We start from the raw sequence: 25,554 nt of genomic DNA, 5'->3' as shown, positions 1-25,554 counted from the left end.
TTGAAATGACATCTTCGGAGTACTTCCAAATGGTTCTTTATTGGAAAATATATACGAAATAAATGCATTAATCTACACACACATGTGCATACATATATAATAGTGCTTTCTTTGCACACATATCCTGTTATTTGGTACTTTATGATGACTGAGTGAATTAGACAATGCGAGTTAATAAATACTGAAATTAACATGATCTGCAATTGAAAAGTGTAGTATTTTATTTAATACTGAAATTAACATGATCTGCAATTGAGAAGTTTAGTATTTTATTTAATACTGAAATTAACATGATCTGCAATTGAGAAGTTTAGTATTTTATTTAATACTGAAATTAACATGATCTGCAATTGAGAAGATTAGTATTTTATTTAATACTGAAATTAACATGATCTGCAATTGAGATGTGTAGTATTTTATTTTCTGCCGGTCTGCAAGTGTAACCAGATACTGCTACGGGGACTTGCTTCCATTCTGTGAGGGAGCGGTAGGAAAGGACGTGGAGAGCCACACCCACTCATCAGGATTTCCAACCATTCACCTCTGCTCACATGCTCTGACCCCAACCCCTCCTCTACATAACAGACTGGTCCATTCCGTTGTGGTGCACCACGTGTTTGTTCTTGTGGCAACATGTTTTTCAGCTGTTAATAGCTGATGCGCCTGTGTTTATAGTAAGAAGAGTAGATGAAACAAGAGATCGCCAAGAGGATCACCACCGAAGCCAGCCCTGCAATGATGGGCAGGTAGTCCACTGCAGGGCAGGAGAGTAGAGGGAGAAGAGAGGGAGAGGCAGATGGGAGAGGGAGGAGGTGAGGGAGAGGCAGATGGGAGGCAGATGGGAGAGAGGGGCAGAGGGGAGTAGGTGAGGGAGAGAGGAGAGGCAGATGGGGCAGAGGGGAGAGGGGAGGAGGAGAGGAAGGGAGATGCAGTGAATTTAGAAAGTATTCAGATCCCTTGACTTTTCAGACATTTTGTTACGTTACAGCCTTATTCTAAAATGGATTCAATCTACACACAATACCCCATAATGACAAAGCGAAAAAAAATCAATGACATTTTTTTTATATATACTTTATATATACTTTATATATACTTTCATACTCAAAATTGAGCATCCTGTTTCCACTGATCATCCTTGAGACGTTTCTGCAACTCGATTTGGAGTCCACCCGTGGTAAATTCAATTGATTGGACATGATTTGGAAAGGCACACACCTGTCTATATAAGGTTCCACAGTTGACAGTGCATGTCAGAGCAAAAACCAAGCCATGAGGTCAAAGGAATTGTCCATTGAGCTCTGAGACACGATTGTGTCAATGCACAGATGTAGGGAAGGGTACCAAAGAATATCTGCAGCATTGAAGGTCCCCAAGAACACAGTGGCCTCCATCATTCCTCAATGGAAGAATTTGAAACCACCAAGACTCTTCCTAGAGCTGGTAGCCCGGCCAAACAGAGCAATCGGAGGAGAAGGGTCAGGGAGGTAACCAAGAACCTGATGATCACTCTGAAAACGCCCCAGAGTTCCTCTGTGGAGATGGGAGAACCTTCCAGAAGGACAACCATCTCTGCAGCACTCTACCAATCAGGCCTTTATGGTATAGTGGCCAGACGGAAGCCACTCCTCAGTAGAAGTCACATGACAGCCCGCTTGGAGTTTGCCAGAAGGCACCTAAAGACTCTCAGACCAATGTGAAACAAGATTCTCTGGTCTGATGAAACCAAGATTGAACTCTTTGACCTGAATGCCAAGCGTCACATCACCATCCCTATGGTGAAGCATGGTGGTGGTGCGACGTGTGGAGGAAACCTGGCAGCATCACTTTTTTTTTTATATAACTAGTTATTTAAGAACAAATTCTTATTTCCAATGACGGCGCCCAGGGAACAGTGGGTTAACTGCCTTGTTCAGGGGCAGAACAACAGATTTTTTTTACCTTGTCAGCTCGGGGATTTGACATAGCAAACCTTCAGTTACTAGTCCCAACACTCTAACCACTATGCTACTGGCCATCCCTGTGGTGAAGCATGGTGGTGGCAGCAGCATCATGCTATGGGGATGTTTTTCAGCAGCATGACCTGGGAGACTGGTCAGGATAGAGGGAAAGATTAATGGAGAAAAGTACAGAGAGGTCCTGGAGGGACCATAAAATGGCTATGTAGCGACACTCCCCATCCAACCTGAGAGAGCTTGATAGGATCTGCAGAGAAGAATGGGAGAAACTTCCCCCATTTTTAATATAACCTTTATTTAACCAGGCAAGTCAGTTAAGAGCAAATTCTTATTTACAATGACGACCTAACCCTGCAAAACCCAGACAACGTGTGCCACCCAATGGGACTCCCAATCACGGCCAGATGTGATACAGCCTGGATTCGAACCAGGGACTAAAGTGACACCTCTTGCACTGAGATGCTGTGCCTTAGACCGCTGCACCACTCGGGAGCCCAAATAATGGTGTGCCAAGCTTGTAGAATCATTACCCAAGAAGACTTGAGGCTGTAAAGGTGCTTCAACAAAGTACAGAGTAAAGGTTCTGAATTCTGATGTAAATTGAATAAATAAGTTTATTTTTTATACATTTGCAAAAAAATTCTAAAAACCAGTTTTTGCTTTGTCATTATGGGGTGTTGTGATGTCATTATGGGGTATTGTGATGTCATTATGGGGTATTGTGATGTCATTATGGGGTATTGTGATGTCATTATGGAGTATTGTGATGTCATTATGGAGTATTGTGATGTCATTATGGAGTATTGTGATGTCATTATGGAGTATTGTGATGTCATTATGGAGTATTGTGATGTCATTATGGGGTGCTGTGTGTAGATCGGTGAGGGGGAAAAAACTATTTAATACATTTTAGAATAAGGCTGTAACGTGACAAAATGTGGAAAAAGTCAAGGGGTCTGAACATTTTCTGAATGCAACCAACCAATCATCCAACGAGGGGGTAGGGTTACCATTTGCACTACAGGCCAGTGATAAGGTGTCGCCCTCCGTGATGCTCATGGAGAAACAGCCAGGACTCCTAGTGATCTGAGGCTTGTCTAGAAGAGAAGGAAGGAGGGAGGGAGAGAGAGAGAGAGAGAAGGAGATAAAGAGAGAGAAGAGAAACAAGTTGATTAATGAGAGAAAATGAAGTGAAAACAACATGCGTCAACGTCATGACTCGTCTGGTATCTAATTAACTAACGGTTGTACTAAATGTGTGTAGACAGAGAACCAGAAGGACTCACAGTGCACGTTGGTGTTGAGGCGGTTTGATACCATTACAGGAGGAGGTTGGGGTCCCTCTGGTCCCAGATCCAACATGGCTGAACACAACAACTGGGCCCCGTCATCATCTCTACCAGGGGTGAAGTCCAGGGTGTAGGTCCCATTCTCTGGTGTCTTGATGTTGTCCTTGGATTTCTGTTGTGTGTCTAATTCTGTCTGTTCACCTGTGGCACTGACTTTGTAGAAGGTCACCCTGAGTCTCCCAATAGGAGCGATGTTCTGGACAAGACACTGCAGCAGGTACTGATGCCCCTCAACCATCGGATCAGGGTACTTCCTGTAGCTGATGGAGACACTGTCTGGAAGCTCTGTGGAGGAATGGAAACACACAGTGATTAACAGTGCAGAGCCATACTAAGAATACATTCAGAAACACCAGAGAAGATAAGAGAGAGAGATGTCACTCACTATAAACTGTGATGTCCAGCTGTTTCTGACACTGGCCTCCTTCTGTGTAGCATGTAGGTGTGCTATACCATTCAGTCACACTGTCAAATCAAATCACATTTTATTTAAAGCAGCAATCCTTAGTTGAAACAATAACCAACTTGATTTAAAGTGCACTTAAAATAGCAAATAAAGGCAATAACACAGTTGAAGTTCAAACGTCACCAAAGTAGCCAGCTGCTACTGTTTGCCACTTTAAAGGTGAAAAAGGTGGGTTTAAAAAAATCTCTACTGTGTCTGCCTCTCTTACCTGTCCACCCTCCAGCGTAGGATCTTCACCTCCTTGTCTGTTAGACCAACCCCTCCCTGGATGGCTTCCCAGCCCATCTCTACAGGGGTATCTGAGCTGCAGTTAGAGGAGGCTGGGTCTCCATACTTCACCACCAGCCTGGCAGGACTGATCACCAGGCACTCAGCATCTGGAAGACCAAGGACAAGTTAAAACGGTATTGTTCTGTTATTGTTCATTTTATTGTTCAAACCAAACAGGAAGATATTATTGTCTAATGTTTATCTATCTGTATGTTAATCAACTACATGTTACACTCCATAACCCAGAAGTCCCCCCCAAAAAAAAGGGGTTAAATATGTGTATTTCCTTTTAAATATTTTGGGGGGATAATTACAAAAATCCTAAAATCAAATAGCTAAATGATCAATGGTCCGACCATCTTAAAACAATTCCATATGTTACCTCAGTAGAATGTAACTTACTAGACCTAACTTAAGCTGACCAAGTGTATCACAACGATGTACTAGATCAGAAGTCTAACACCAAGCACCTGTACTACGACCAGAAGTCTAATTACCAAGTACCTGTATCACAACATTGTACTAGAACAGAAGTCAACTTGACCAAGTACCTGTAACTTGTGTATCACCAGAAGTCAACTTACCTGTATCACAACTAGATGTACTAGAACTTACCAAGTCAAAGTCTAACTTACCAAGCACCTGTACAGAACAGAAGTCTAATTGACCAAGTACCTGTATCACAACATTGTACTAGAACAGAAGTCTAACTTACCAAGACCTGTATCACAACGATGTACTAGAACAGAAGTCTAATTGACTACTAGACAGAAGTCTAACTTACCAAGCACCTGTATCAAGCACCTGTATCACAACGATGTACTAGAACAGAAGTCTAACTTACCAAGCACCTGTATCACAACGATGTACTAGATCAGAAGTCTAACTTACCAAGCACCTGTATCACAACGATGTACTAGATCAGAAGTCTAACTTACCAAGCACCTGTATCACAACGATGTACTAGAACAGAAGTCTAACTTACCAAGCACCTGTATCACAACGATGTACTAGATCAGAAGTCTAACTTACCAAGCACCTGTATCACAACGATGTACTAGATCAGAAGTCTAACTTACCAAGCACCTGTATCACAACGATGTAACTCTACTTACAAGCACCTGTATCACAACGATGTACTAGATCAGAAGTCTAACTTACCAAGCACCTGTATCACAACGATGTACTAGATCAGATGTACTAGAACAGAAGTCTAACTTACCAAGCACCTGTATCACAACTAACTTACCAAGCACCTGTGCACTAGAAGAAGTCAACTTACCAAGTCTGTACTAGATCAGAAGTCTAACTTACCAAGCACCTGTATCACAACGATGTACTAGATCAGAAGTCTAACTTACCAAGCACCTGTATCACAACGATGTACTAGATCAGAAGTCTGACTTACCGGTGAAGTCACAATACAGAGACAATAATGAAACAAGTGTTACAATCTCCATTCCCGTAATAATCCCTGAGCGTCCCTCAGTGAAGGACACTGTATTCTGTTAGGCGAGCGGCAGACGTGGTTTCTTCTCCAGTGACCGTTGAACGTGAAAGTACTATTTACTGGAAAACCCTAACCGACCTTTCCTCCTCCTCTTATCTCTCTCACACACACTCTCTTTCTCTCTTTCTCTCTCTCTCACACACACTCTCTCTTTCTCTCTCTCTCACACACTCTCTCTCTGTCTCTCTCTCTTCCTCTCTCACAGTGTTCTATCACTCTCTTTCTCTCACTCTCTCTCTTCCTTTCTCTCTCTCTCTGTCTCTCTCTCTCTCTCTTCCTCTCTCTCTCTGCCCTCTCTCTCTCTCTCTCTCTCTCTCTCTCTCTCTCTCTCTTCCTCTCTCTCTCTCTCTTCCTCTCTCTCTCTCTTTCTCTCTCTCTTCCTCTCTCTGACTCTCTCTCTGCCCTCTCTCACTCTCTCTTCCTCTCTCTCTGTCTCTCTCTCTCTCTCTCTCTGCCCTCTCTCTCTTTCTCTCTCTCTCTGCCCTCTCTCTCTCACTCTCTCTTCCTCTCTCTCCCTCTTCCTCTCTCACACAGTGTTCTATCACTCTCCTTCTCTCGGGGCAGTGAGAGGGTGACGGGGGGGAGGATGGAGGGAGGAGTCGGGGAGGAGTTCTGGTGCCAAGTAAGGACATGACAGTAGGCTATCTTAGTGTGTTTAGGTTAGGGGGCTATATTAGTGTGTTTAGGTTAGGGGGCTATATTAGTGTGTTTAGGTTAGGGGGCTATATTAGTGTGTTTAGGTTGAATCCCCTTTCATCCTCAAAATAGTTCATCTTACCAAAAGCTATAATAAACCTGTAGCCAATATTGACTTTTTTTTGTTAAATGAGCAAGTCTTCTCTACCTAATTCTACATCTAGCTAAGGTGTTTTGTGGTTGTAGAATCAGAATTTATGAAAAACCGAAATGTGCACGAAAATGAGCTCCCTAGCCAGTGTCTGCTTACTGCATACTGGCTGAACGGGTCTTAAAATCAATCCATATATCAAACGAATGGGATGCTAACAACGCCAGTTGTAGCTGGTGTAGTGAAATTCTAGCTAATAGCACAAACGAGTTTTCATGATAAGGCCGTTTCTGTTCCGTCCTGATAAGTGCGCTGAGTTCTGCAGCACAGCTGACTGTTTCAAGCTGCGACGTCATCACGTTGGCCAAACGTTACAACGTCACCGGCTGTCAGAGTCAGATACATGCTGATCGCTTACAACAGTCTCGTAACTTGGGTGCGGTTCAGCTTCATCAACCGGCTACCGCAATATGGCCATTCAAACAAGCTACCACAAAGCTGCTAACTGGAGAAAATTTGATCAGCTGACCAAGCAAGGTTTTACCATAATAGCCGTGTTTTCTAGTGGTCAGCCTGAGTGGCCAGTGCCCTTTGGGGAAAGGGATGGATACCTTTACGTAACTGGGCAAGTCAGTTAAGAAACAAATTCTTATTTATATTGAAGCCAACCTTAGTCAGTTGCACAACTGAACGCATTCAACCGAAATGTGTTTTTCCTCTGAATCAGAGAGGTGAAAGGGGGGCTGCTTTAATCACATCCATGTCACCAGTGCCCGGGGAGCAGATGCTGTTGGGGGACAAAATGCCTTGCTCAAGGGTAGAACAGTAGATTTGTTTCTCCTTGCCGACTCAGGAATCCGAACCAGCCACCTCTCCGTTGCTGGGCCAACGCTCTTAACAGCTAAGCAGCTACCAGCTAGTCAGGTCAATGCTGAGATGCGGTGTGTTTTCTGTGCCCAGGAAATATCCCGTTTTATTTCGTATATAACATGTGGATTTCAAAATGATTTAAATACAAGGTCAGGTGTCTATTACCTTTTAAAAAAAACTTGAAAGGGAAATGTTATGCATTTAGAAAAGAAAACGTGTTTTTGTGGATGTAGGAGTTTTCTATCACTGGATGTTATTCATCGACTTCCACGAGAAATATAAGCCTGAAAATAATAACATATTTAAAGTCTCTCTTCGTCATTTTATATTTCTAGTCCAATTTTCTCTCGTCAACGATGTTTTATTTTCATGATTATTGTATTTATTATTATTTAAAGATGTTCTGTGTCCCTGATATCACTTTCCACGCTGTCAGTCTGTTATTATTCTCCATTTAAGAAAACAACCCCTTCCTACAATGACATCACATTCAGGAAGTGTCATCATTTCTGTGGTGGGAAAACAACCCTTCCTGCAATGACACCACATTCAGGAAGTGTCATCATTTCTGTGGTGGGAAAACAACCCCTTCCTACAATGACACCACATTCAGGAAGTGTCATCATTTCTGTGGTGGGAAAACAAGCCCTTCCTACAATGACACCACATTCAGGAAGTGTCATCATTTCTGTGGTGGGAAAACAACCCCTTCCTACAGTGACACCACATTCAGGAAGTGTCATCATTTCTGTGGTGGGAAAACAACCCCTTCCTACAATGACACCACATTCAGGAAGTGTCATCATTTCTGTGGTGGGAAAACAATCCCTTCCTACAATGACACCACACATTCAGGAAGTGTCATTTCTGTGGTGGGAAAACAACCCCTTCCTGCAATGACACCACATTCAGGAAGTGTCATCATTTCTGTGGTGGGAAAACAACCCCTTCCTGCAGTGACACCACATTCAGGAAGTGTCATCATTTCTGTGGTGGGAAAACAACCCCGTCCTGCAATGACACCACATTCAGGAAGTGTCATCATTTCTGTGGTGGGAAAACAACCCCGTCCTGCAATGACACCACATTCAGGAAGTGTCATCATTTCTGTGGTGGGAAAACAACCCCTTCCTGCAATGACACCACATTCAGGAAGTGTCATCATTTCTGTGGTGGGAAAACAACCCCTTCCTACAATGACACCACATTCAGGAAGTGTCATCATTTCTGTGGTGGGAAAACAACCCTTCCTACAATGACACCACATTCAGGAAGTGTCATCATTTCTGTGGTGGGAAAAAACAACCCCTTCCTGCAATGACACCACATTCAGGAAGTGTCATCATTTCTGTGGTGGGAAAAAACCCCTTCCTGCAATGACACCACATTCAGGAAGTGTCATCATTTCTGTGGTGGGAAAACAACCCCTTCCTGCAATGACACCACATTCAGGAAGTGTCATCATTTCTGTGGTGGGAAAACAACCCCTTCCTGCAATGACACCACATTCAGGAAGTGTCATCATTTCTGTGGTGGGAAAACAACCCCTTCCTACAATGACACCACATTCAGGAAGTGTCATCATTTCTGTGGTGGGAAAACAACCCCTTCCTACAATGACACCACATTCAGGAAGTGTCATCATTTCTGTGGTGGGAAAACAACCCCTTCCTGCAATGACACCACATTCAGGAAGTGTCATCATTTCTGTGGTGGGAAAACAACCCCTTCCTGCAATGACACCACATTCAGGAAGTGTCATCATTTCTGTGGTGGGAAAACAACCCCTTCCTGCAATGACACCACATTCAGGAAGTGTCATCATTTCTGTGGTGGGAAAACAACCCCTTCCTGCAATGACCCACATTCAGGAAGTGTCATCATTTCTGTGGTGGGAAAACAACCCTTCCTACAGTGACACCACATTCAGGAAGTGTCATCATTTCTGTGGTGGGAAAACAACCCCTTCCTACAATGACACCACATTCAGGAAGTGTCATCATTTCTGTGGTGGGAAAACAACCCCTTCCTACAATGACACCACATTCAGGAAGTGTCATCATTTCTGTGGTGGGAAAACAACCCCTTCCTGCAATGACACCACATTCAGGAAGTGTCATCATTTCTGTGGTGGGAAAACAACCCCTTCCTGCAATGACACCACATTCAGGAAGTGTCATCATTTCTGTGGTGGGAAAACAAGCCCTTCCTACAGTGACACCACATTCAGGAAGTGTCATCATTTCTGTGGTGGGAAAGCAACGGTGTAATGCTACATACATAGAAACACTCAGTTTGATCTATTTTTCCATGTTTCATGTTGTTAGTCCCACTCATAAACTTGTTAAAATATGTTTGATAGAGAAGTTAAAATCCTGTTCAAGTGTCTAATTTGGGCTCCAAATGTCCACCCTGTTAGGTTCCACCCTGTTAGGATTATGCACCTAACAGGTTGGACAATGCTCCTAAAAAAAACAAGCTTGACCAATATGTTTTTATAACTCTGGACATGAAATAGCACCATTTTTTACTTGAAACCTTTAAGGAGGCTGTAAAGAAAGAAGAACTACCTGCCTCTCTGAAGCAAGGGGTTATTACTCTTATACCTAAACCACACAAGGATCTCTTAAATATTGATCATTGGTGAAAAAGGTTAGTCTTGCTTGAATGATCTGATTGACATTCATAAATCAGGGTTTATGAAAGGGTGCCATATACAGTGGGGCAAAAAAAGTATTTAGTCAGCCACCAATTGTACAAGTTCTCCCACTTAAAAAGATGAGAGAGGCCTGTAATTTTCATCATAGGTACACTTCAACTATGACAGACCAAATGAGAAAAAATCCTAAAATCACATTGTAGGATTTTTAATGAATTTATTTGCAAATTATGGTGGAAAATAAGTATTTTGTCACTAGCTTCACCCTCATGTCGCTAGCTTCACCCTCATGTCGCTAGCTTCCCCATCATGTCGCTAGCTTCCCCATCATGTCACTAGCTTCACCATCATGTCGCTAGCTTCACCCTCATGTCACTAGCTTCACCGTCATGTCGCTAGCTTCACCCTCATGTCACTAACTTCACCGTCATGTCGCTAGCTTCACCCATCATGTCAACACCCTCATGTCGCTAGCTTCACCCTCATGTCGCTAGCTTCACCCTCATGTCGCTAGCTTCACCCATCATGTCGCTAGCTTCACCGTCATGTCGCTAGCTTCACCCTCATGTCGCTAGCTCCACCCTCATGTCGCTAGCTTCACCCTCATGTCGCTAGCTTCACCCTCATGTCGCTAGCTTCACCATCATGTCGCTAGCTTCACCCTCATGTCGCTAGCTTCACCCTCATGTCGCTAGCTTCACCCTCATGTCGCTAGCTTCACCCTCATGTCGCTAGCTTCACCCTCATGTCGCTAGCTTCACCCTCATGTCGCTAGCTTCACCCTCATGTCGCTAGCTTCACCGTCATGTCGCTAGCTTCCCCATCATGTCGCTAGCTTCACCCTCATGTCGCTAGCTTCACCCTCATGTCGCTAGCTTCACCATCATGTCACTAGCTTCACCCTCATGTCGCTAGCTTCACCCTCATGTCGCTAGCTTCACACTCATGTCGCTAGCTTCACCCTCATGTCGCTAGCTTCACCATCATGTCGCTAGCTTCACCCTCATGTCGCTAGCTTCACCATCATGTCGCTAGCTCCACCCTCATGTCGCTAGCTTCACCCTCATGTCGCTAGCTTCACCCTCATGTCGCTAGCTTCACCCTCATGTCGCTAGCTTCACCCTCATGTCGCTAGCTTCACCCTCATGTCACTAGCTTCACCCTCATGTCGCTAGCTTCACCCTCATGTCGCTAGCTTCACCCTCATTTCAGGTCCCCTGCCCATTTCGCTTCCCTTCATTGAAAATGAATGGTGCACCATTGTTTCATCTCCCCCAATGTGCTAGATGGTTTCTTATCAGAAGGGTAATACAGACACAGATACACAGAGTTTCCATCCATCAGAAACAACAGGACTGCTGCTGTTGGGAGTGGAGAGGCAGGATGAGGCATGAAACAGACAAAGTTAAAGCTCTGGTTAAAAGTAGTATGTAGGGAATAGGGAGCCATTTGGTACTGAGTACTGACCACCCTCGGCTTTGGTAGTGACAACCCTCGGCTTTGGTAGTGACAACCCTCGGCTTTGGTATTGACAACCCTCGGCTTTGGTATTGACAACCCTTGGCTTTGGTAGTGACCACCTTTGGCTTTGGTATTGACAACCCTCGGCTTTGGCACTGACCACCCTTGGCTGTGTCCAAATCCTCTTGACTGGCTCCTTTACTCTCTATAGTGCACTACCGTCCACCAGAGCACTGTGGGCTAATAACACACTAAACTCCACTAACTGTATTGTGAATGTGAAACAACAGCACCACCTACAGGACAATAGGGGAAACGCACATGATTTCAAAAAAAGTTTTTACATGGATAAAAATACATTCTTATATATTTGTCCTGTTGAACATTGCAACTCCCAACTCTCTCTGAGACACCATCTGGGAGGTCCTGGCAATTAGGCTGGGAAAGACTGGAAAGATGAGAAATAAATAAATGGAGGTAGTTTCGTGCCAACAAAAAAAAAGGGGTTAAATATGTGTAAAACATTTAATATATATTTTGGGGGGATAATTACAAAAATCCTAAAATCAAATAGCTAAATGATCAATGGTACGACCGTCTTAAAACAATTCCATATGTTACCTCAGTAGAATGTAATTGACCCAAGCACCTGTATCGCAACATTGTACTAGATCAGAAGTCTAACTTACCAAGCACCTGTATCACAACATGTACTAGACCAGAAGTCTAACTTACCAAGCACCTGTATCACAACATGTACTAGAACAGAAGTCTAACTTACCAAGCACCTGTATCACAACGATGTACTAGACCAGAAGTCTAACTTACCAAGCACCTGTATCACAACAATGTACTAGAACAGAAGTCTAACTTACCAAGCACCTGTATCGTCACTAGAACAGAAGTCTAACTTAGACCTGTACAAACATTGTACTAGAACAGAAGTCTAATTGACCAGAAGTCTAACTTACCAAGCACCTGTATCACAACATTGTACTAGAACAGAAGTCTAACTTACCAAGCACCTGTATCACAACATTGTACTAGACCAGAAGTCTAACTTACCGGTGAAGTCACAATACAGAGACAATAATGAAACAAGTGTTACAATCTCCATTCCCCGTAATAATCATTGAGCGTCCCTCAGTGAAGGACACTGTATTCTGTTAGGCGTTTTGACTGGAAACTCCCCAACGATCCGCCCTCTCTCTCTTTCTCTCATGCTTCTATAATGGCAGTGACGGGGGAGCCCTCCTCCTCTCCTCTCTCTCCTGCTTCTATAAGGGCAGTGAGGGGGGAGCCCTCCTCCTCTCCTCTCTCTCCTGCTTCTATAAGGGCAGTGAGGGGGGAGCCCTCCTCCTCTCCTCTCTCTCCTGCTTCTATAAGGGCAGTGAGGGGGGAGCCCTCCTCCTCTCCTCTCTCTCCTGCTTCTATAAGGGCAGTGAGGGGGGAGCCCTCCTCCTCTCTCTCTCTCCTGCTTCTATAAGGGCAGTGAGGGGGAGCCCTCCCCTCTCCTCTCTCTCCTGCTTCTATAAGGGCAGTGAGGGGGAGCCCTCCTCCTCTCCTCTCCTCTCTCCCTGCTTCTATAAGGGCAGTGAGGGGGAGCCCTCCTCCTCTCCTCTCTCTCCTGCTTCTATAAGGGCAGTGAGGGGGGAGCCCTCCTCCTCTCTCTCTCTCCTGCTTCTATAAGGGCAGTGAAGGGGGAGCCCTCCTCCTCCTCCTCTCTCTCCTGCTTCTATAAGGGCAGTGAGGAGAAGCCACCCTCCTCCTCTCTCTCCTGCTTCTCTAACGGCAATGAGGAGAAGCCACCCTCCTCCTCTTTCTCTCCCGTTTCTATAAAGGCAGTGAGGGGGGAGCCCGCCTCCTCCTCTCTCTTTCTTGCTTTTCTAAGGGCAGGTGAGGGCAGAGAAAGAGAGAGACCCAAATAAGGACAGTTGTGAAAATAGAGAACTGTCCGATTCTTCTCTGTGCCACCAGGCGTCTCTCACCACAAACACACACTGTCTCTCTAGTGAGCACATTCTATTGAAAGGTAACAGGTTACTTACCCAAATTACTTTAGTTTCTGTATTTTGTTTAACCATCTCTCTCACACACACACCTCATTTCATCATGGCATGGACTCTACAGTACAAGGTGCCGTGTCTTTGGCTATGCCGGATTTAGTGATATGACATGCTATTCTATTAAATCCTTTCTCCGTAAATAAAATGGGGTGTCAGTCTACTCGGTGACACTCACAGAACACAACTGTGAAGAGTTTAGGAAAATATTAGCGTTGTAGCTCTTATTACGGGACTGTGATTGTGTGAAATCACCTCCCCAGTCAGCCTGTTGTGTGTATTGACATTCACATTGCCCTGTACAGCTTTACTTCAGGATTGGGGATCAATGAAATGGGGTAGCAGTCTACTCAATCAATACCCAATATATATTTTTTCCCAACATCCTCGTCAGAGTTATCAGACTCCAAAACATCCACACAGTATTATTGGGGATCAATGAAATGGGGTAGCAGTCTACTCAATCAATACCCAATATATATTTTTTCCCAACATCCTCGTCAGAGTTATCAGACTCCAAAACATCCACACAGTATTATTGGGGATCAATGAAATGGGGTATCAGTCTACTCAATCAATACCCAATATATATTTTTTTCCCAACATCCTCGTCAGAGTTATCAGACTCCAAAACATCCACACAGTATTGTTTTTCCTCTGGAATAGTGTTTAATACCCATAGGTTGACAGTAAATGTGTCTCATTCACAGTGGTTTGAGTCCCACAATAAGAGCTACGACACTGATGTTCTCTGGGTGTCACTGAGTAGACTGATACCCCATGTCATTGAGCCACACTCCAGGTAAGGCTGTACAGTGAAATAAGTATGTCCCCAATGCAATTCTAAAGTCTAATACATCCAGTGTGATTAAAACAGATTTTTGTCAAATTAACAAATGATTCCAAACTCATTTAGCATGATCTATTCAATTATGGCATAATTCTACAATTTGTATTCATTTGCATCACTGTCAATTACATACTTTTATTTTGAAGGCTAACCGCAAAGTCCACTATTTAGCTAATCCTTATTGTGGCTAGCTTCACATAGATGGGTCCGACCACCATTAATCAAATAAGAACTGTCTTATAAATTAGGGTTATTTTAGATGATGACACCTAGCTAACTATATAGCTAGGTGTCATCATCTAAAAAATAATAGCTAGCTAACTATATAGCTAGGTGTCATCATCTAAAAATAATAGCTAGCTAACTATATAGCTACTGAAACAGATAATGTCGTTTTGCTATGTTTTGGGGGGAAGAACATTGTTAGCATCCGTGAGCGAGCTAGCTTTTTTTTAATGACCAGCACTGTAGGTGCGCGAGACAACTTTACCAGCATCATAACAATACGTAACGATGAATCGTTGTGACGTATGAAGTAGGAGTGATTGTGTAATCAATGTGCAATAACTACGTTTATGAACGCATTTTCAGGTCCTGATTGATTGGTCAACAAGCTAATTTGAAACGTCAAAAAGTGTTAATTGACACGTCAAATAGTGTTATTTGACATGTATCTTTTTTTGGCATGCAAAGACCCAAACGGCGTTTCATATATTTGGCCACCCTAGGCAGAACTGTTACAAAAAAATCTATATGTAGCCCTAAAGGTTTTTAAGCAAAATGGCCCAATCAAAACGGAAATCTCCTTGAACGTGGGAATATGCCAGGCCTATTGGGCCAAAATCAATTATGGCCTATTGTATAAATAATATAACGAAAATGAACGAAACGTTTAAGATGTCAGATTGTTTATAAATACTTTGCTACAATGACACACTTCGTTATCTCCCCACCTCGTTTCCTTTCGTTTAGCATGGTGTACTAAAGCACGTAGTAAGTACACCATCATACTTTTGGAATAAGAGTCTTTTCAGATTTCACAATGATTCTTTAGTTGTGGATGTTTCATGTAGTCAGCGTGTAACAACTGCTATATCTGAAAAGAAAAAACAATGGCACCCGGTATGTAACCTAACAGTTTAGCACCATACCAGCAGGTGGAATCCTTACACATAACAGTCACCGCACTCCCTCTCTTGCTCTTGGTCCTCATCTTTGTAAGTCACCTTGATTTAGCACCTGTGTGTTTAATCAGTTTCTTTATAAAAAATATTTAGTGAACTCCATGACAGTAGCTAAAGCAAGGGGCTATTAGCAGCACACACGTAGACTACAAATGCATGCTGGGCCGGGCGCGCCCTCAGCTGAAGTGAGTGCTACTGGAGCGAAATTGGAGAAGACGGACGCTCCAGCCTTTGGGAATCTCGCTCCACGATCCAGTCAAATTGAGCACGCTCTGCTCCGTTGCAGCATCGCTCACATACTCTGGTCCCTACCAGGCTACTGTGTTGCACTGGTAAATGCTTCACAATGTATTTCTTTGTAGGCTATAGCCTGGAAATAATTGAAATAATCTATCTTAAATAATTCATTTCGGTTCCTTCTCAGGCTCCTGACCAACTTAGTGTTTATATGCTGTTTAATATGACATGTAGCCTATTTGAAATTAGGTCCGGTCTAAAGGCACTGCATCTCAGTGATAGAAGCGTCACTACAGACCTGGTTCGATTCCAGGCTGTATCACAACCGGCAGTGATTGCACACAATTGGCCCAGCATTATCCGGGTTTGTAGTAAGAATGTGTTCTTAACTCAAATCAAATGTATTTATATAGCCCTTCTTACATCAGCTGATATCTCAAAGTGCTGTACAGAAACCCAGCCTAAAACCCCAAACAGCAAGCAATGCAGGTGTAGAAGCACGGTGGCTAGGAAAAACTCCCTTAACTGACTTGACAAGTTAAATAAAGTTTACAAATACCATTTTTTTAAATCATGTTCATCATTTCATGTTTATTCAAATACCTTTCATTCACATCCATATTGTTTGGTTTCAATACTTAAAAACAATTGGTAGGTCCAGGTAGTCAAAAAATAGATTAAATTGTGATTTAAATTGTGATATAAATGAATGGAGCGATTTTGGAGCGGTGTTTTTTTTCTGTGAGGAAGCGGTAGGAAAGGACGTGGAGAGCCACACCCACTCATCAGGATTTCCAACCTCTGCTCACATGCTCTGACCCCAACCCCTCCTCTACATAAAGGACTGGTCCATTCTGTTGTGTTGCACCACGTGTTTGTTCTTGTGTCGTCTTGGCAACACGTCTTTCAGCTGGTAGTGGCCCATGCGCCTGTGTTTATAGTAAGAGGAGTAGGTGAAACAGGAGATCACCAAGAGGATCACCACCACAGCTGCAGCCAGCCCTGCAAAGATGGGCAGGTAGTCCACTAGAGGGCAGGAGAGTAGAAAGAGAGGAGAGGGAGATGCAGATGGGGCAGAGGGGAGGAGGAGGAGAGGAAGGGAGATGCAGATGGGGCAGAGAGGAGGAGGAGGCGGAGAGGAAGGGAGATGCAGTGAATTCAGGAAGTATTCAGATCCCTTGACTTTTTCCACATTTTAATATGATATACTTTGGTATGTTACATTTTATGTTACAGCCTTATTCTAAAATGGATTCAATAGAAAAAAAAATATCCTCATCAAAATATCCTCATCAATCTACACACAATACCCCATAATGACAAAGCGAAAACAGTTTAAATATATTTTTTAATACTTATTAGAAATGAAAAACAGAAATACCCTATTTACATAAGTATTTGGACACTTTGCTATGAGACTCGAAATTGAACTCAGGTGCATCCTGTTTCCATTGCTCATCCTTGAGACGTTTCTACAACTCGATTGGAGTCCACCTGTGGTAAATTCAATTGATTGGACATGATTTGGAAAGGCACACACCTGTCTATATAAGGTCCCACAGTTGACAGTGAATGTCAGAGCAAAAACCAAGTCATGAGGTCGAAGTAATTCTCCATTGAGCGCCGAGACGTGATTGTGTCGATGCACAGATCTGGGGAAGGGTACCAAAGAATATCTGCAGCATTGAAGGTCCCCAAGAACACAGTGACCTCCATCATTCCTAAATGGAAGAATTTGGAACCACCAAGACTCTTCCTAGAGCTGGAGACCCAGCCAAACTGAGCAATCAGGAGAGAAGGGCCTTGGTTGGGGAGGTAACCAAGAACCCGATGGTCACTCTGAAAAAGCCCTAGAATTCCTCTGTGGAGATGGGAGAACCTTCCAGAAGGACAACCATCTCTGCAGAACTCCACCAATCAGGCCTTGTAAACATGTGTTGTCTGAATGCAGATGTATTGACCCTCTGGGCGGAATAAACTTGGTTGAACTTTCATAAATGTTCGTTGAGTTTTTCACTCTGAGAATTAGAGCCTAACAATTCAAACCAGAGACTGTAGTGACGCTTTTTGCACTGAGATGCTGTGCCTTAGACCGCTGCACCACTCGGGAGCCCAAATACAGGTGTGCCAAGCTTGTACCGTCATACCCAAGAATAAATACAGGTGTGCCAAGCTTGTACCGTCATACCCAAGAATAAATACAGGTGTGCCAAGCTTGTACCGTCATACCCAAGAATAAATACAGGTGTGCCAAGCTTGTACCGTCATACCTAAGAAGACTCGGGGCTGTAATCGCTGTCAAAGGTGCTCCAACCAAGTACTGAGTAAAGGGTCTGAATACTTATGGAAATGTGATACAGTTTTCTATTTATTATAAATTTGCAAAAAATGTCTAAAAACCTGTTTTTGCTTTGTCATTATGGGGTATTGTGATGTCATTATGGGGTATTCTGGGTAGATTTATGAGGGGGGGAACAATTTAATCAATTTTAGAATATGGCTGTAAAGTGACACAATTTGGAAAAAGTCAAGGGGTCTGAATACTTTCCACGTAACCAACCAATCAGTCAATGAACCACCCAACCAATCAACCATCCAACCAATCAACCATCCAACCAATCATCCATCCAACCAACCAACCAATCAGTCAATGAACCATCCAACCAATCAACCATCCAACCAATCATCCATCCAACCAACCAATCATGCAATGATCAATCCAACCAATCAACCATCCAACCAACCAATCATCCATCCAGTCAACCAATCATTCAATGATCCATCCAACCAATCAACCATCCAACCAATCATCCATCCAATCAACCAATCATTCAATGATCCATCCAACCAATCAACCAATCATTCAATGAACCATCCAACCAATCAACCATCTGTCTCACCTGTGACCTCCACGTTAACAGTACAGGTGCTGTTTCCCAGGGGGTTGATGGCGATGCAGGTGTACTCTCCAGAGTGAGACTTGGCCATGTTGGTGATGGTCACTACGGATCTCTCTTCCATGGTGTTGGGGTCGGCTTGGGGGAGCAACCAATCGTAGGAGGGGGCAGGGTTACCATTTGCACTACAGTTAAGTGATAGGGTGTCACCCTCCGTGATGCTCATGGAGAAACATCCAGGACTAGTGATCTGAGGCTTGTCTGAGGGGGGACAGTGAGTGAGTGAGTGAGTGAGTGAGTGAGTGAGTGAGTGAGTGAGTGAGTGAGTGAGTGAGTGAGTGTGTGTGTGTGTGTGTGTGTGTGTGTGAGTGAGAGAGAGAGAGAAACAAGTTGATTAATGAGAGAAAATGAAGTGAAAACAACATGCGTCAACGTCATGACTCGTCTGGTATCTAATTAACTAACAGTTGTACTAAATGTGTGTAGACAGAGAACAAGAAGGACTCACAGTGCACGTTGGTGTTGAGGCGGTTTGAGTCCATTACAGGAGGAGGTTGGGGTCCCTCTGGTCCCAGATCCAACATGGCTGAACACAACAACTGGGCCCCGTCATCATCTCTACCAGGGGTGAAGTCCAGGGTGTAGGTCCCATTCTCTGGTGTGTTGATGTTGTCCTTGGATTTCTGTTGTGTGTCTAATTCTGTCTGTTCACCTGTGGTAGAGACTTTGTAGAAGGTCACCCTGAGTCTCCCAATAGGAGCGATGTTCTGGACAAGACACTGCAGCAGGTACTGATGCCCCTCAACCATCGGATCAGGGTACTTCCTGTAGCTGATGGAAACACTGTCTGGAAGCTCTGTGGAGGAATGGAAACACACAGTGATTAACAGTGCAGAGCCATACTAAGAGTTACATTCAGAAACACCAGAGAAGATAAGAGAGAGAGATGTCACTCACTATAAACTGTGATGTTTAACTCTTTCTGACACTGGCCTCCGTCTGTGAAGCATGTAGGTTTGATCTTCCAGTCAGTCACACTGTCAAATCAAATGAAATATTTAAAGTGTATTTAAAATAAATCAATGAAAATAAAAAACAGAAGGCAATACAAGCGATGAATAAATGTATAAAATAATAGTAAAACCAATCATTAAAGACCATCGAAGCTAAATAACATTAAAGTCAAACTAAAAAGGTGTTTTTTTTACAAGTTTTAAAAGTCTCAGCTGTGTAACAAGTCTGCCTCTCTCACCTGTCCACCTTCCAGTTTAGGATCTTCACCTTGTTGTCTGTTAGACCAACCCCTCCCTGGGTGGCTTCCCAGCCCATCTCTACAGGGGTATCTGAGCTGCAGTTAGAGGAGGCTGGGTCTCCATACTTCACCACCAGCCTGGCAGGACTGATCACCAGGCACTCAGCATCTGGAAGACCAAGGACCAAGTGAAAACGGTATTGTTCTGTTATTGTTCATTTTATTGTTCAAACCAAACAGGACGATATTATTGTCTAATGTTTATCTATCTGTATGTTAATCAACTACATGTTACACTCCATAACCCAGAAGTTGACACACACACACACACACACACAGTACATCTCCCGTACTAGCAGACCCCATGCTTCTCATGACCTCTAGTTATCACTATGGCAACACAGACAACATCTGGACCCTCCTCTTCCTGCCATTGTGCTCTGTGATGCCAAACACACACACACACACACACACACACACACACACACACACACACACACACACATACACTGGCCTACAGCCAGATCCACACAGAGTCTTTGGACTCCAAATACTATTTCACTCTGCCCTAATAAGTACCACGAAACACACAGGCTGTCCAATTTATCAATTTCAAAATACTTCATATTAAATAAATAAAGTACTAAAATAGAAAAACGAAACAGAAAAACACCTAAGTTATTAGGAGTCGATTGCGTCAATCTAATTGATATAGTAATAAAATCCCCATCAAAATACGTCTGTTGAAGCTGTTTTTTGTGTTGGCTGCGTCTCAGTCTACTGCATCCGCCTTTTGTCGTCATTCTGCATCTGCTGTGGAAAGTGGCTACAGTGGAACGATGAGACTCTCACGAATATGAATGTGTTCCCCGTTCTGCTCTACGACCATCACAAACCCCACGGGACTCGTCTGAAGTCGGTACCGCCGATGTGCCAACTTCCGTCTGTGGCGTCCGAACCTTTTGGTAAACAAACTACTATGACATCACTATGGAAACGGGAAACTCTCAGGTAAACTATAAATACATTGCGGTGTGTGTGTGTGTGTGTGTGTGTGTGTGTGTGTGTGTGTGTGTGTGTGTGTGTGTGTGTGTGTGTGTGTGTGTGTGTGTGTGTGTGTGTGTGTCCATGTGTCAAAAGCTAAATATATATTCCCTTGTAAATATTTTTTGGGGGATACTAACAGGAATCCTAAAATCAAATAGTTAAATGATCAATGGTACGACTATTTTAGAACAATTCCCGATGTAATCTCAGTAGAATGTAATTTACCAAGCACCTGTATCACAACATTGTTCTAGACCAGAAATCTAATTTACCAAGTACCTGTATCACAACATTGCACTAGAACAGACGTCTAACTTACCGGTGAAGTCACAATACAGAGACAATAATGAAACTAGTATTACAATCTCCATTCCCCGTAATAATCCCTGAGCGTCCCTCAGTGAAGGACACTGTATTCTGTTAGGCGAGCTGAATCATTTTGACTGGAAACTCCCCAACGATCCGTCCTCCTCTCTCTCTCTCTCTCTCTCTCTCTCTCTCTCTCTCTCTGTCTCTCTCTCCTGCTTCTCTAAGGGCAGTGAGGGGGAGAGAGGATGGGGGGGTGTAGTAGGTTCCTGTCGGTGTCATTGGTTTGGAATTTCCCAAAAGCTCAAGAAAAACATTGTTCTGTTCCTCCCGAGACCAGAAACATATTTCTGTGTGACAGTGCAGGCTACAGAGAGGTGAGTGAAAGATGGAGAGAGAAATGGAGAGGGAGATGGGGGAGAGAGAGGAGATGAGATCTTATCTAGATCTTATCTGTCGGAAAGATATCAGTTTGTCTCTGTGAATGGATTGTCCTCTGACAAATCAACTGTAAATGTTGGCGTTCCTCAAGGTTCCGTTTTAGGACCACTATTGTTTTCACTATATATTTTACCTCTTGGGGATGTCATTCGAAAACATAATGTTAACTTTCACTGCTATGCGGATGACACACAGCTGTACATTTCAATGAAACATGGTGAAGCCCCAAAATTGCCCTCGCTAGAAGCCTGTGTTTCAGACATAAGAAAGTGGATGGCTGCAAACTTTCTACTTTTAAACTCAGACAAAACAGAGATGCTTGTTCTAGGTCCCAAGAAACAAAGAGATCTTCTGTTGAATCTGACAATTAATCTTAATGGTTGTACAGTCGTCTCAAATAAAACTGTGAAGGACCTCGGCGTTACTCTGGACCCTGATCTCTCTTTTGAAGAACATATCAAGACCATTTCAAGGACAGCTTTTTTCCATCTACGTAACATTGCAAAAATCAGAAACTTTCTGTCCAAAAATGATGCAGAAAAATGAATCCATGCTTTTGTCACTTCCAGGTTAGACTACTGCAATGCTCTACTTTCCGGCTACCCGGATAAAGCACTAAATAAACTTCAGTTAGTGCTAAATACGGCTGCTAGAATCCTGACTAGAACCAAAAAATTTGATCATATTACTCCAGTGCTAGCCTCCCTACACTGGCTTCCTGTCAAAGCAAGGGCTGATTTCAAGGTTTTACTGCTAACCTACAAAGCATTACATGGGCTTGCTCCTACCTATCTGATTTGGTCCTGCCGTACATACCTACACGTACGCTACGGTCACAAGACGCAGGCCTCCTAATTGTCCCTAGAATTTCTAAACAAACAGCTGGAGGCAGGGCTTTCTCCTATAGAGCTCCATTTTTACGGAACGGTCTGCCTACCCATGTCAGAGACGCAAACTCGGTCTCAACCTTTAAGTCTTTACTGAAGACACATCTCTTCAGTGGGTCATATGATTGAGTGTAGTCTGGCCCAGGAGTGGGAAGGTGAACGGAAAGGCTCTGGAGCAACGAACCGCCCTTGCTGTCTCCGCCTGGCCGGTTCTCTTCTTTCCATTGGGATTCTCTGCCTCTAACCCTATTACAGGGGCTGAGTCACTGGCTTACTGGGGCTCTCTCATACCGTCCCTGGGAGGGGTGCATCACCTGAGTGGGTTGAGTCAAAGATGTGATCATCCTGTCTGGGTTGGCGCCCCCCCCCCTTGGGTTGTGCCGTGGCGGAGATCTTTGTGGGCTATACTCAGCCTTGTCTCAGGATGGTAAGTTGGTGGTTGAAGATATCCCTCTAGTGGTGTGGGGGCTGCGCTTTGGCAAAGTGGGTGGGGTTATATCCTTCCTGTTTGGCCCTGTCCGGGGGTGTCCTCGGATGGGGCCACAGTGTCTCCGGACCCCTCCTGTCTCAGCCTCCAGTATTTATGCTGCAGTAGTTTATGTGTCGGGGGGCTAGGGTCAGTTTGTTATATCTGGAGTACTTCTCCTGTCCTATTTGGTGTCCTGTGTGAATTTAAGTGTGCTCTCTCTGATTCTCTCTTTCTCTCTTTCTTTCTCTCTCTCGGAGGACCTGAGCCCTAGGACCATGCCTCAGGACTACCTGACATGATGACTCCTTGCTGTCCCCAGTCCACCTGGCCGTGCTGCTGCTCCAGTTTCAACTGTTCTGCCTTATTATTATTGGACCATGCTGGTCATTTATGAACATTTTAACATCTTGGCCATGTTCTGTTATAATCTCCACCCGGCACAGCCAGAAGAGGACTGGCCACCCCACATAGCCTGGTTCCTCTCTAGATTTCTTCCTAGGTTTTGGCCTTTCTAGGGAGTTTTTCCTAGCCACCGTGCTTCTACACCTGCATTGCTTGCTGTTTGGGGATTTAGGCTGGGTTTCTGTACAGCACTTTGAGATATCAGCTGATGTACGAAGGGCTATTTAAATCAATTTGATTTGATTTAGATGGGTGGGGGAGATGGGGGGGGAGAGGGGAGATGGGAGGGGAGAGAGAGGGAGATGGGGGAGAGAGAGGGAGATATGGGGGAGAGAGAGGGAGATGGGGGAGAGAGAGGGAGATATGGGGGAGAGAGAGGAGATGGGGGAGAGAGAGGGAGATGGGGGAGAGAGGGAGATGGGGGAGAGAGAGGGAGATATGGGGGAGAGAGAGGGAGATGGGGGGGGGAGAGAGAGGGAGATGGGGGGAGAGAGAGGGGAGATATGGGGGGAGAGAGGGAGATGGGGGGGAGAGAGAGAGGGGGGGGGAGAGAGAGGGAGATGGGGGGGGAGAGGGGAGATGGGGGGGAGAGAGAGGGAGATGGGGGAGGGGGAGATGGGAGGGGAGATGGGGGAGATGGGGGAGAGAGAGGGAGATGGGGGAGAGGGGAGAGGGAGATGGGGGAGAGAGAGGGAGATATGGGGGAGAGAGGGAGATGGGGGGAGAGAGAGGGAGATATGGGGGAGAGAGAGGGAGATGGGGGGAGGGAGAGAGGGGAGATATGGGGGAGATAGAGGGAGATGGGGAAAGAGAGGGAGATGGGGGAGAGGGAGATGGGGGAGAGAGAGGGAGATGGGAGGGGGAGAGAGAGGGAGATGGGGGAGAGAGGGAGATATGGGGGAGAGAGAGGGAGATGGGGGAGAGAGAGGGAGATGGGGGAGAGAGAGGGAGATGGGGGAGAGAGGGAGAGATGGGGGAGAGAGGGAGATGGGGGAGACCCAAATAAGGACAGTAGTGTATAATGGAGTGTTGGAAATAGAAAACTGTCTGATTTATTCTCTGTGCCACCAGGCGTCTCTCACCACAAACACACACTGTCTCATCTGATGAGCCCATTCTATTGAAAGGTAGCAGGTTTCTTACCCAAATGACTTTAGTTTCTGTGTTTTTTTTAACCATAATTCTACACTGAGTTGACCAAAACCCAGCAGCGTTGCAGTTCTTGACATGAACCGGTGTGTCTGGCTCCTACTAACATACCCTGTTCAAAAGCCACTTAAATAGATTTGCCCATTCACCCTCTGAATGGCACACATACACAATCCATGTCTCTAATATCTCAAGGCTTTAAACATCCTTCTTTAACCTGTCCTGTCCTCCCTTCATCTACACTGACTGAAGTGGATTTAACAAGTGACATCAATAAGGGATCATAGATTTCACCCGGTCAGTCAATGTCATGGAAAGAGCAGGTGTTCATAATGTTTTGTACACTCAGTGTCCGTGACATATGTTTAGTTGTTTTGTACTTCAGCACTTTGGATTTGACATTATACAACGACTACGAGGTTAAACTGCAAACTGTCAGCTTTAATTTGGTGAACCGTTTAGAAATTATAGCATTTTTTTTTACAAAGTATCCCCCATTTTATAGGACCAAAAGTATTGGGACAAATTCACCTATATGTGTACTTTATGTAAAGTGGTATATAGTTATGTATATGTGTATTAAAGTAGTAAATAGTTAAGTATTTGGTCCCATATTCCGAGTACCAGATGATCACATCAAGCTTGTGACTCTACAATCTTGTTGGATGCATTTGCTGTTTGTTTTGGTTGTGTCAGATTATGATGTGCCCAATAGAAATCAGTGGTAAATAACGTGTCACTTTAGAGTCTCTTTTATTGTAAATAAGAATATAATATGTTTCTAAACACGTCTACATCCATGTGGACGGTACCATGATTGTGGAGAGTGAGAAAGTTACAGACCCACAAATATCATATACCTCCAAGACATGCTAACCTCTCACCATTACAATAACAGGGGAGGTTAGCATTTCATATCATATACCCCCAAGACATGCTAACCTCTCACCATTACAATAACAGGGGAGGTTAGCATCATATATCATACCCCCAAGACATGCTAATCTCTCACCATTACAATAACAGGGGAGGTTAGCATC

General features: G+C 44.1%; 2 protein-coding genes across 5 annotated transcripts; both read right to left on the bottom strand.

The window, feature by feature from the left end:
• Positions 1-20: 20 nt before the first annotated feature.
• On the bottom strand, positions 21-21,339 carry LOC112216993 (vascular cell adhesion protein 1). Of its 4 annotated transcripts, XM_042315951.1 has the most exons (8): positions 21,180-21,312; positions 20,487-20,772; positions 19,814-19,982; positions 19,519-19,598; positions 19,070-19,417; positions 18,565-18,822; positions 16,490-16,690; positions 21-567 (listed from the first exon to the last, which is right to left on the bottom strand). In XM_042315951.1, the coding sequence occupies exons 2-7, from the start codon at positions 20,614-20,616 to the stop codon at positions 16,497-16,499; spliced, it is 1,179 nt and encodes a 392-aa protein (XP_042171885.1). In that variant the 5' UTR covers positions 20,617-20,772; positions 21,180-21,312; the 3' UTR covers positions 21-567; positions 16,490-16,496. The 4 variants fall into 4 exon arrangements, with proteins under 4 accessions (XP_042171885.1, XP_042171884.1, XP_042171887.1 ...); XM_042315950.1 differs by lacking the exon at positions 21-567 and having other exon boundaries at positions 16,236-16,690; XM_042315953.1 differs by lacking the exon at positions 21-567 and having other exon boundaries at positions 16,236-16,690; positions 20,552-20,772; positions 21,180-21,311.
• Positions 302-5,718, bottom strand: LOC112216991 (intercellular adhesion molecule 1). The gene is made up of 6 exons (XM_042315954.1): positions 5,452-5,718; positions 3,982-4,150; positions 3,693-3,772; positions 3,245-3,592; positions 2,969-3,055; positions 302-754 (listed from the first exon to the last, which is right to left on the bottom strand). Exons 1-6 carry the CDS (start codon positions 5,501-5,503, stop codon positions 648-650), a joined length of 843 nt encoding a protein of 280 aa, XP_042171888.1. The 5' UTR covers positions 5,504-5,718; the 3' UTR covers positions 302-647.
• Positions 21,340-25,554: the final 4,215 nt, after the last annotated feature.

The sequence above is a fragment of the Oncorhynchus tshawytscha genome, unplaced genomic scaffold, assembly GCF_018296145.1.
Source record: "Oncorhynchus tshawytscha isolate Ot180627B unplaced genomic scaffold, Otsh_v2.0 Un_scaffold_8217_pilon_pilon, whole genome shotgun sequence".
Taxonomy (NCBI): domain Eukaryota; kingdom Metazoa; phylum Chordata; class Actinopteri; order Salmoniformes; family Salmonidae; genus Oncorhynchus; species Oncorhynchus tshawytscha.
This window is presented reverse-complemented; position numbering and strand designations above follow the sequence as displayed.

Excerpts from the sequence above, each read along its gene's own strand:
- LOC112216991 (XM_042315954.1), bottom strand. The coding sequence starts at position 5,503 with ATGGAGATTGTAACACTTGTTTCATTATTGTCTCTGTATTGTGACTTC. Across the intron at positions 3,056-3,244 it reads CCTCAACACCAACGTGCACT|ACAAGCCTCAGATCACTAGG; the intron begins GTGAGTCCTTCT and ends CTTCTCTTCTAG. Across the intron at positions 755-2,968 it reads ACTGGCCTGTAGTGCAAATG|TGGACTACCTGCCCATCATT; the intron begins GTAACCCTACCC and ends CCTGCCCTGCAG.
- LOC112216993 (XM_042315951.1), bottom strand. The coding sequence starts at position 20,616 with ATGACGACAAAAGGCGGATGCAGTAGACTGAGACGCAGCCAACACAAA. Across the intron at positions 19,983-20,486 it reads ATCGACTCCTAATAACTTAG|ATGCTGAGTGCCTGGTGATC; the intron begins GTGTTTTTCTGT and ends TTGGTCTTCCAG. Across the intron at positions 18,823-19,069 it reads CCTCAACACCAACGTGCACT|ACAAGCCTCAGATCACTAGT; the intron begins GTGAGTCCTTCT and ends GTCCCCCCTCAG.